This window comes from Myripristis murdjan, chromosome 12 (assembly GCF_902150065.1).
Source record: "Myripristis murdjan chromosome 12, fMyrMur1.1, whole genome shotgun sequence".
NCBI classification, from domain to species: domain Eukaryota; kingdom Metazoa; phylum Chordata; class Actinopteri; order Holocentriformes; family Holocentridae; genus Myripristis; species Myripristis murdjan.
In genome coordinates, this window is record NC_043991.1 from 1297830 (window position 1) to 1310329 (window position 12500).

At 41.1% G+C, this 12500-nt stretch overlaps 1 protein-coding gene across 3 annotated transcripts in view; it reads right to left on the reverse strand.

The window, feature by feature from the left end:
* The window catches only part of tcf4 (transcription factor 4), a 241881-nt gene that overhangs the window by 136819 nt on the left and 92562 nt on the right, over nucleotides 1-12500 (reverse strand). For all 3 annotated transcript variants that reach the window (XM_030065050.1, XM_030065049.1, XM_030065051.1), the window contains one exon: nucleotides 3890-3951. In XM_030065050.1, coding sequence (XP_029920910.1) covers nucleotides 3890-3951 — 62 coding nt within the window. The remainder of the gene's footprint in view (nucleotides 1-3889; nucleotides 3952-12500) is intronic.

The following is a 12500-nucleotide window of genomic DNA, read 5'->3' on the forward strand; positions in this document are numbered from 1 at the left end:
ATCACACACACACACACACACACAAAAGAAAGGCTGCACAGGTAGACTACTGCTTTTTTAATGTATAACACTTTATGTCGGCCTTTGATATTTGAATATTATTTCCTGTCAACATCAGAGGTGATGAGGATAAAATTAGGATTCTTTTTCAGTGACTGAGCCATGAAATAATGACAATAATAATAATAATAATAATAATAATAATAACAATACAGCCTAATTTTTAATTTTCCACAGGGATCAACAGAGTTTCATGTCTTTCCAACCGAAATTTAATTCGACAGTAACCGTCCTGAGCGACGCGACGCCCAGCCCGAGCTGCGTGTGAACATATGTGATTCGATTTTATTTTTCATTAATTTAATTTATTTATTTATTTATTTATTTATTTATTTGCTTGCTGGCTGTGAAGCTGCACCGAGCTCGTCTGCAGGTAATTAATATTCCACCTGCAGAATCAAACAGCAACAGCTGTATCGTTTTTCAATTATCGACGCATACACTCCACAAGAAGAAGAAGAAGAAGAAGGAGAAGAAGAAGTAGAAGGCGAGGAGAGCAGGAGGATTACAAAGTCAGATGTAAAGTGTTTTTCAGCGAGTTGCTCAGAACAGCTGGCGATAAACGCCGTTCCAACTTTAATCCTGGGAAGTTAATATTAATAACTATTTGTTTTATGAACTTCAGAATATTTCATGAGGACGGGAAGAGGAGCGGAGCACCTGGAGGTGGAGTGGAGCTGCTCGCTGTTGGCTTTACAGAGCGGGAAATATTTGATGATGATGATGATGATGATGATGATGATGATGATGAATCGACCGAAACACCTGCTGCTTCGGCTCGGTGAATGGATGAAACACGCACCGAATATGATGAACGAGTGAGGCTGATTATGTAAGATGAACTTTTGTCTTCTGGCCGATATTGTTCGCCAAGAAAATGTGAAAAAAAATCAGAAAGGCGTCTGAACCAAGCGGGCAAAAAGAGATTTTATAAGAAGACGCGTCAGTCAGTGAACGAATCCACTTCTTCCAAAAAAATGGCCACAAAATCACCTTTAAAAAAAAGTGCCCAAAAAGAAATGACCATAAAATTACCACAAAATTACTGACCAAACTGTGAAAACAAAAAGCAATAATAATAATAAATAAATTAAAAAAATAATTTCAATGAAAAAAAACATCACTAAGAAAGAAAATTGCCATAAAACTGCCACAAATTACCAAATACATAAATCAATGAATAAATTGAATGAATAAAAAAAACTTTACGAGAAAATTAATCCAAAATTAAAAAAAAAAAAAAAAAAAAAGTTACAAGAAATTAACTAAATGCTGCCACAGATTAGGGACAAAAACTGGAAAAGTAAATCAAGAAATAAAAAATAAAAATTAAAAATGTTACCAGAAAATTATGCTGAAATTTGAAACAAAAAAAAAAAAAAAAAAAAAAATTACTACAACTACTGAAAATTTGGGAAAAAAATTAAATAAGAAAAATGTCACTCAGAAAGGAGCAGGATGGTGAAATAAAATAAATAAAAAACACCTATAAACTCCAGAGCGAAGTCTGACTTCATACCTCTGAAAAAAAAATAAACAAAACAAACAGAAACGAATGCTCGGAAAACGTTCTCCAGCCCAGCGGAGAACCACCGGGCGACAAGGAGGAAGACGTTTAGTCTCTCTAAGACGGACAGACTTTTGAGAACATCGTAATAAAAACCAAAAACCCAAAGCACACAGGTGGAGGAGGAGCCACCAGTTTAGACACGACGAGTGGGGAACCTACACACATAACAATAAAGGTGCTAACTGGAACCAAAAATGGTTCTTCAGAGTGATGCCATAGAGGAACCATTTTTGGTTCCACAAAGAACTTTTTTAGCGAGAGGTTCTTCAAGGAACCATTTGTATAGAACTTTTTACAGACATGGGTCTTTAAAGAACCCCTAAAGGTGCCTCAAAGAACCCTCAAAAAATGTTTCCAGACCCTTTTTTTAAATGGTTCTTCTGTAATTAATCCATTCACTGAGAAAATAATCTGCACTGCATTAATCCACAAGGAAAAAAATTGTTTGCTGCTGCCGCCACTAAATAACTCCAATAACCATGAAGAACCTTTAGCACTTTAAAGAACCACAGAGAGTGTGTGGAGAACCAGCAACTCAATAAAGAGGTTCTTCAGCTGCTGATGGTTCTTTGTAGAACTACAGAGCGTTTTGCAGAACCATTTAAGAATGAGTGTTTCTCTGAGAGTCCCACCAACTGAATGACACATTCTACAGGAAACTAGCAGCTGATCCAACCACTCGTGTTAAAAAAAAAAAAAAAAAAAAAAAAAAGACATAAATATTTGGAGATGTTCTTGGAAAATAACTCCAAGGGGAACAAAGCTATCCCAGGGTTCTTGTGTTCTCTCCTCTCGGCCTTGAAACCACAAACACGACAACAAGAAGCAAAACGAGGAGGCAGGTTCCTTCAGTGTGCCGGTCACCTTGGAGCTGAGAGCCACGTTCCACCGCGGAGAACCAATCAGACGCTCCCTGGACCCCACAGACCCAGGAGCCGCTCTACAAAAAACTACATGATGTTTCTCAGCTGGTTTCAGTCAGGAGATCAAAAGTCACAGATTTCCATGAGCAATTAAACTAAAAAAACAAAAACAAACAAACAAAAAAAAACAATAAAAAAACAACAACAACCAAGTCCAACCTGAAACACGACTCATATCCAATCAATTCAATCAATCAATCTGGACATTACCATGAAGAAACACCAATACAGACATGGGAAGCTGTCCACAGATCAGTTTTTTTTTTTTTTTTGGACATAAAGCCAATGTTGACAGAATTCCTTTTCAAATTAAGAGTTACACTGAGTGCCGGTTGAGGTTAGCATGAAGGCTAACTATGACGGTGTGTTCAGGCCACTGTGGGAAAAAAAAACAACAACAAAAACTTCAAGATTCAAGTCAGAAATTTACAAGAAATTTAGAAGAAAAAAACTCCGGATGAGAGCCATCCCCTCTGCTTCTCCCATAATTCTATGACATTTATCTTTCTAGATGAACATTTAGAACATAGTTTTGAGGACTACACTGACAATTTGAATTCACATTGAAAGGATTTAAATGCGTTGATTTTATGTCTTTTCCAGTGGCAGCAAATGTGATCGCTTCCAACGGGAGAAATGAGGCTACATACCCAAAGCATGTTTCTGTAAAAATGTAAATTGTTTTTTTAGCATGAAGGTAGGGACCAGGAGGCTGCTGGGTGTCAGCAGACTCGGGGCGTCCTGAAACGACCTCCTAAATACGTCCCAAAGTATCGACCAAACATTTCTGCTTCACATATCTCCCATTCACTTTTAACGGAGGGTCCAACGGGCCTGTATCTCTGGAACCGAACCTCCTAGCGACTCAGAACCAGAGTCCGTCCAGGGGGTTTTTAGGGACGCCGAGCACGCCGGTCTGTACCCCGTGTTTCCACCACCTTCCGTTCCAAAGATATTTTCTACTGTAAACCGGAACGTGAGGAACCGGTTCCAACACCGCAAAAAAAACAACAACAACCAGATGGAAACACATTTACATCACGACTCCCATGATCAGTTCCTGTAGGCTCGACTCACAGAACTGACTTTCCCATTTTAATCATCACACCGGGACACTCAGCCATAGTTAGTTGAGTTGTTGCCGTGGCGACAGGCTAGCTTCCATACAAAACGAGTCACAGCGAGTCGCCGAGCGTCAACACTTCCTCTGATTCGCAATAAAAACAGTCGACAAGCTAAGACTCTTGTCCTCTGCTGTGAAAATAAAAAATAAAACATCTACAGGCCAGTGAAGGGCCCGCTGTCTTTTCAAAATAAAAGCTGGAGTCAGACTGACCTGGTGGCAGTGTGGGTTGGACTCCCTCCCGTACGGGTAGGACCCTCGCTCTGATTTACCTGCTGGAGGAGAGAGAGAGGGGGACTTAGCACAGGAAACCTTCAGAATAAGAGCCCACAAAAGACCGAGAGCTGTGTGTTCACTGTCAATCAAAAAAATTAACCCATTCATTCACTCACTCACTCACTCACTCACAGTAACTCGTAAAAATAAAAAATAAGATCACACAATAACTTTATTGTGGAGAATTTATGATCACGTGTGAAAACAGCATTCATTCATTCATTCATTCATTCACTCACTAGAATAATGATTTCATGTATTGTGTGACTGACTGACTGATTGATTGACAGGTTGATTGATTGTCATTCAATCGATTCTTTCGTTATCAGAAATTTTTCAATTCAACATAAAACCCAAATACATTTAGAAAAGGTCCATTCATTCATTCATTCATTCATCCATCCATCCATAACAGTGTTGTCAGAAAGGAGGATGCACTATTAGAAAATCAATAACATGCTACAATATAAACAATAGAAAACTGTTCATTCATTCGTTCGTTTGTTCGTTCATTCATTCATTAATTCCTTCATTCGTTTGTTCATTCATTCAGTCATTCAGTAAAAGTTCAATATAAAAATTCAATATAAACCCAAATACAATTAGAAAACATTCATTCATTCATTCATTCATATTTTCACACATAAAAAACACAGGAAAATGTACCAATTACATGATCATTCATTCATTCATTCATTCATTCTTGTTTTCACTCATAGCGAGCAGTTTGTAGGACGGGGAGATGTACTATTCAAAAATCAACAACATGCTTTCATTCATTCATTCACTCATTCAGTCATCCTGTCACATGATCGGCACACAGAACTTGTAAGGAACAGAGGAAACGTTCTGAGAAGAAAACAGAGTCGGCATCCTGATCAGACGGCGAGCGATAACCTCGCTGTGCTCGCTGCCGTGGCGCCGCGTTCGTTTCCCGGCAACCAAACGGACATCTGCTGCCGTGGCAACGCACGGATCCACATACAGCAGAGGCCACGTCACGCTGCGTGATGTCACCTCGGAGAGTAACCCTCTCATCCTCCACCTCGTCTGTTTTTTATTTCTATTTTCAGGTGTTGAGTTTATTTTTTTTGATCTACACTCAGATGAAAAATAAAAACTAAAAAAAGACAACAACAACAACAACAATCTGCAGGGCTGACACAAATAAAACTAAACAAAAAAACTGAGTTAAAACTGTGGATTTTCTTGTTTTGTTTGAGGCTGTTTTCACACAGATCGGAGCGAAAATGATCCATCGTTTCATCTTTTAGCGAGTACGGTTCGTATTTTCACTCCGGTCCAAACGCCGCATCGCTGGCGGAGCGTCACGTTTCCATGACTACCGACCAGAAAAAGGAACCGCTGAAAAGTTAAGAGAAGGAAACTGAACAACAGAGACACAACAAGGCGGTTTGTTAGCAGCGCTGGTCGTTTCATTCTCTGGTCTCTGTGTTTCACTCTCAGCGAATGATAGAGTTTGAAAATGAAGCACGGCGGCTTGAAAAAAATGCAGAACAAAGGAGGACATAACAACAATAAAATATGTAAAAGGACAGAATAAAAGAATAAAACAGGAAGTGTGACAGTTAAAGTCGATGTTGGATAAATCAGTTTCCAGTTGTGGTTTATTTCAACACGTCCACAGAGCTCGCTGCAGCTCTCACAGCCTCGGGGAGGAACCCGTTAAAAACGTCTTCGCTGACGATTCTCCTGTTTATGTGACAGTTTGTCTTTTAAAAAGCAGCAGCAGAGGATCTGAGAGGCCGTGAAGGATTATAAAACCACAGATACTCAGAAACCCAGAAACCAGTAACCAGAAACCAGCAGGAGAAGCTTCAGATCCTGACAGCCACAGGGAGGCGCTGCAGCCTGGACGGAAAAATGCAGAAAAATGCTCGCACACGGTAAAGACGACGACAAAAATCCTTACAATAAAAATGCAACATATTTTTCTGTAGCAGCGCGAGCGGCGGCCTGAATTAAAATGTGGCGTCCCATCAGTCACATTAACAGGAAGCGCTGGACGTCCGTTGAACGTCATCGATGCGTCTTCGCTACGTTTACACCTGGACGTTCACCTGGTCGGGTGCCGTCCGACTGCCGTCCACTCAAACAGAAACGCAGAGACGACCTCACACCTCGTTTGTACAGCAGATTAATATAGGCTGTAGCTACGTCTTAAAGTTAAACGCTAGTTGCACAAGCGTCAGTTTTGTTAACCCTAACCCATTCAGATGCTAATTCTGCTTTTTTTCTCAACCCTAAACCCTAAACCCTAAACTTAACTGGCTGGTGAGCTCAGGAAACGCTGCTGAAAACACAACATGTTTTCCCTGCTAACATTTCTGTAAAGCCCACTTGCTAAAAACGTTTCACTTTTCAGAATCAACGTTACAAAGTGCTTCAGAATAAATAAAACAATCCATAAATATATCTGTCATAAACTGATCTGGTTTGAAAAACATATAATAGAGTATAAAAGTCAATAAAAGAGAGCTCAAAGAAAATTCAAATTCAAGTAAGATCAGGAGCGGCTCGTCACTAAAAGTCTGTGTGAAGAGGGAACAGTGAAGTTCATGTTTTTAGATTTTTTAAAATATTTCTGTGGCGTCACGTTGCAATACATATCGGCTTTTTCCTGAAACAAGGCCTCTGATCGCACATGCACATAAAACATAACAGAAAATATGAAATCTGGTCACAAAGGCATAAAAAAAAGAAGATTGAGGTCTAAAAGCATCTATCAGTCACTTTGGCAGGAGACCAAACAACATCTTTAGGGTTAATTCAGAGAGCCGGCTGGCTGCTAAAAAGGCCGTCGTGGCCCGCAGGCGAAAAAAAAAATACAAAATAAAAAAAAATAAACAAAATAAAAAAAGCTGATTTCCTGCTCTGACAGGACGGCGGCGAGCTCTGCAGCCTATTTTTACCACACAGACCTCTCTGATAAAACGTCACATCTTCAGCCAGTGTAAATATCAAAACCACGGTTCAGGGTGTAATTACGCTCTGTGGGTTTGTGCAGCCGTACGAGCCGAGATGGAGGGCTTGAAGGGAGCGTGTGGCGTTCGCTGGCGGCGGGGAAAATGAAGCGTGGATGCGGTGAAGGGCTCGAATCAGACGTGTATAGACCGACGCGGCGGCGCTGAATACAGGCCAGCACGGTAGTCGATGCAGAAGAGGTTGATAATTACAGGCATACAGAATGGGAATGTGGTCGACTGTGTGTGTGTGTGTGTGTGTGTGTGTGTGTGTGTGTGTGTGTGTGACCGATACAGCGGCCTCGGCTTCAGCTACGACTGATGCCAGCTGGACTCGGCTGGCACGCATACAAAGACACCCACACACACACACACACACACACACACACACACACACCAAAGTACCAAAATTCACCAGCACAACACACATGCACACATGTACAATACATATATAGACACACACACACACACACACACACACACACACACAAGCATACAAATTTGCTTTGGCACGGCGCTGACATATACAAGTACAAACAAGCACATGCATTTAAAAATATAAATTCACACACGCATACACATATACACACACACACACACACACACACACACACAATCAATCAAAGATGTGTTTAGATGTGACTTAAATTGTGGGAGCTTTAACGAATGCAGCGTGTGGCTTTTCAGCGTTAAAATTAAAGACTTGAAGCCCAAAATAATATTAAAGAAACATAAAGAAACATTTCCAAACACAACGAGGATTAGAAAAATACATGAGAGATTATTTACAAATTACAGGAATTTAAAAATGTCAACTACAGACGTCCAATTGAATTTAAGTTTTTTTTTTTTTTATGAATTTATGTTATATTATATATACTGTGTTACATATTTTATTGCATGTGTTTAGTGTGTGTGTATTTAGTGTGTGTGTGTGAAGCTCGCTGGATGACCTGCGTGTGTGTGTGAACTTGACTGGTAATTTGCTCTCATTCTGCACCACCAATCATCTGATGTGAGATTATACGCTTTTTATTGCAAAATGAGGGAAATCTGGTGACATCAATTTAGAATTAAAGAAGAGAATGAAATATTCCTTATATCAAAATGTTTCAAAGGAGGAATAAACCTGGATATGTGTTTATATACGTATGTGTGTGTATGTATGTATGTGTGTATGTGTGTATGTATATGCTGTGATGTATAAAACACGAGACTTTAATCTTTAATCTGCAGAGCCGCTTCAAGGCACCGTGTGTCATCTAATCTGAATATAATCAATAAATAAATAAATTCATTTGGTGTCATTTTTTAAATTGTTTTTATCTGAGTGTCGTCACAGTGCACGCAGCCTGGCACACACACACACACACACACACACACACACACACACACACACACACACAGCCCTAACCACAGAGAGGACGGAGAGGCTGCAGATAAACAGGAGCTGTACGGGGTGAGAGGTTTGTTTAGGGGTGTGTTGTTGGTAAACAACACGGGGGCGGAGGGGCGGGGGGTGGGGGTGGGGGTGGGGGGGGCAGAGGGGGGGTGGGGGGAGAATTTGGATAAAGCTTTTCCATCTGTAAGACACTTTGAGCAACACACACACAACAGGCAAACACAACACACTGCCGCCTTATTATGGATATACGGCACGAACGAGAGGGAGAAAAATCCCAGACTGCAGCGGCGGATTAGCGGCCAATTACGGCCGAGACGGAGAGCGAGCGGGGCCGAGACGGAGAGCGAGCGAGGCCGAGACGGAGAGCGAGCGGGGCCGAGACGGAGAGCGAGCGGGGCCGAGACGGAGAGCGAGCGGGGCCGAGACGGAGAGCGAGCGGGGCCGAGACGGAGAGCGAGCGGGGCCGAGACGGAGAGCGAGCGGGGCCGAGACGGAGAGCGAGCGGGGCCGAGACGGAGAGCGAGCGGGGCCGAGACGGAGAGCGAGCGGGGCCGAGACGGAGAGCGAGCGGGGCCGAGACGCCAGGCCGTCGACTGCCAGCGCCTCGCACCGACATTAGCTTTGATTTTGGTTTTATTTTTTCCAGGCCAAAAAAAAATAATAATAATAAAATCACGGTGACGACGCTCCTGCAGGGACGTGGAGAAGCTCTGGGATTAAAATCTGAGACGGAGACAAAATGATGAAATAAAGAAGTCAGCACAGGTTTTCCAGAGCAAAGAGAAAGAGCGACGGGCTGCTGGCGTACGCTGAGCATCACCAGTATCACCAGTATCACCAGTATCACCAGCATCACCAGCATCACCAGCATCACCAGCATCACCAGTATCACCAGCATCACCAGCATCACCAGCATCACCAGCATCACCAGCGTCACCAGTATCACCAGTGTCAGGCTGAGTGTCTGGGTTCGGCTGCTGACTGGGTTTCCCTGAAGCAGCAAAGCAGCTGTTTGGGAGGGAAAAGTCACAGGAAGTCGACAGAAATGATGTTTAACCAAAAAAAAAATTTTTTTTTGGAAGAATATAAAAAAAACTATCTTGCATGATTCTGAAGTGCATCAAACCCTGATGTTATGAATCTTCCAAACGACAACAAACAAACTAAATCGACATCCAGAAAGTGCTGGGTGTTTTTAATGTTTTCAAAATAAAAGTCTGACTTCTAAACTGAGAGTTTTGAGGTTCTGAACTGCAAACAGACCTGATTTATATTTTCAAAATTCAAAACAGCCGTCGATTAAAGGACAATGCAGTACAAAGACGAGGAGTAGTACTACAGGGACTAACACTGTATGCAGTACTACTGCAGTATCAGTACATGACTCACTGGGTTTGTTTACCGTTTAAAAAAAAAAAAAAAAATTACAAGACAACAGATCCTGGATTGAGGCTTTAGAAACTCTTGAGGCTCTTTCGCCCCACCTGGCGTCCCGACCCCGTGGCCCCTCGCTCTCCGCAGGACGGGGCGAGCATGTGTACGACACGGGCAAACAAACAAACAAACAAACAAACAAACAAACAAACAAAGAAAAATCCCCGACATTTCAATTTGGTTGTAAAGAGGCAGCAGGATTTAGAGAGCAAAGCAGGATGGGAAGGGTCAGCCGGCGGGTCAAAGACCCTGTCACACACACACACACACACACACACACACACACACACACACACACTGAACTGCGTACACACACTCAGCATGTAATAAAGTCTGTGAGGAGGAAACGTTTCCTGCTGAGGAACTGAGTTTATTATTTTCCAAGTCAAAAAAAAAAAGGTATTTTTTAAATGGGTTACTTTCGTTAACAGAGGAGGCCTTTAACAAAGAAATGGGATTTTTTTTTTTTTTTTTTTTTTTTTTTTGGATTGAGATTAAATTGACCAGATATTTAATTTTTTAAATTCTTCTTCTTTTAATGTTTTTTTGCACCAGGAACACACATCAGAGGTGCGGCGGATGAATACGACCGACCTGCAGGGATCTACTTTCTCTCCGCCGAGGAACAAGAGAAGAGCAAAAAGGCACCAAGTCACCGAGTTCATACAGAAACACAGGCGAGTTATTTAGTTCAGTTTTGGCCGTGTTCCTTTAGTGTTTTGCAGGTTAATGTATCAATATTATCATTATTATTATTATTATTATTATTGTTGTTTTTGTTGTTGTTGTTTTTGTAGTTGTTGTTATTATTATTATTATTTATATATTTTACTTTATTTTCGATGAGATCAAACCTCATAATGAACTTTATAATTTGATCCGTTTGACAAACAGGAAAACGCTGCACAGAGAAAGTGAACATAAAAAAGAAAAAGAAAACAGAGACACGGACTCGTATAAAAGCCAAATCAGTGGATGTTCCCCGGTTCTGCGATCCAGACAGAACATGTGGGGAGAAGGTTCCTCAGAGAACCCTTGAATTAATACAGCGCTTATGGAAACTTCTCTGACCTCAGAGGGTTCTTCGAAGAACCCAACGGGGCCAGAACGAGACCTCACAGCGTTTGACACAACGCATTTTGTAATAACCTTCTAAAATGTAATAAAATTGTTCCTTCATTTTGTAATAACACACATGTTTTTTAAATAACCTCTTGGATTTTAAATAAACACCTGGAATCAGTGTCACTTTATTTTGAAATTATTTTGAAATAAGTTACAGAGGCTAATGCATGAGCTGCTCCCTTCCAAGCCACGCCCACACCAGGCCAAGCCACGCCCTACATCGGTCCAAGCCACGCCCACACCACTGATTATTAACAAACAAACATGATACTGTATTTCCCCAATTAATCGCCCGGCCGCAAATAGCTGCCGGGTTCTTATAAACGCCTGGGGTCTGCGCCCATTTTGCGTAAACGCCCACCCGAATAACCGCCGGGGCGATTATTTGCATTATTTTGAGGTAACCCAAAATAAGGCTATTCACCTTATTTTTTGCAGAAGTAAACAGTTAGCCGCACAATAACTGTGTGGCACTTCCGTTTTCTGTCAAAATAAGAGCGCTAGCTAACCTTAGAAAAAAACGGTGTACCGTAATCTTAAATTGCCCGACTGTAAATATGTTGGACAGTAGCTGTCATCACAATAATGACCTGGTGCAAAAATAAATAAAGGCCTGCAGCGAATAGCCGCCTGGTTCTTTTAAACGCCCGGGGTCCAAGTTGATTTTGCATATTAAACGCCCGGGCGATTAATTGGGGAAATACGGTAATCAAAGATTTCTTTGAAAAATGAGCAAGAAACAAATAAATAAATAACACCTGAACATTTGTTTTTAAAAAAAAAAAAAAAAAACAAGAAAAAACCCAGAAAATCTGAAAACACACTCACAAAAAACAAGAAAATGCCAAAAAAAGAAAAAAAGGAAAAAAGACAGAAAATTTGTCAGAAAATAAATTTCAAAAATTGCAAGAAAACTATATACATAATTATTAAAATGATATATTTAAGCGTCAGCTCAGTGATGCAGACAGTTTGTGTTGCTTGTGAAAGACATGAAAAATAACATATATGGCTCTGGGATCAATACTGATATCAATAATCCTGGATCAATCAATCTCTACTGGAAAGTAATGGTTTTATTATTTTTGTTATTATAAAGATTTTATGATCGTAGTTTTTTATTTGAGGAGGGATCCCAAGATGAACCGCCGCTTTCTGAGAGTGTGCTCAAAGTACAAAAGAGTGGAGGAGGGGAGCTCAGCCCACAGAGCTGTGTGTGTGTGTGTGTGTGTGTGTGTGAGCCAGGCCGACCAAATCCCCGCTAATCCACAACACTGAGAGAGGAAGGAAACACAAATTAGCTCCATTACATGGTGAAAGCTACAGGACACAAGAAACACACCGCTGTCCACACACACACACACACACACACACACACACACACACACACACACATACAGCCTTAACTCCTACGTTCTCTCCGTGCCTTATAAAACCCCAATCCCTGCCCTAATTTAAGATTTTTACATTAAAAATCCTGAAAACCAAGTCCTAATCTTCACTTTCCCTTAACTTAACTCACCTAAACTAAAGCCGGTCCTTATTCTAATCTTAATCTTAAACCCAAACGTGAATCCTGAATTCAACACTGAGCCTGATC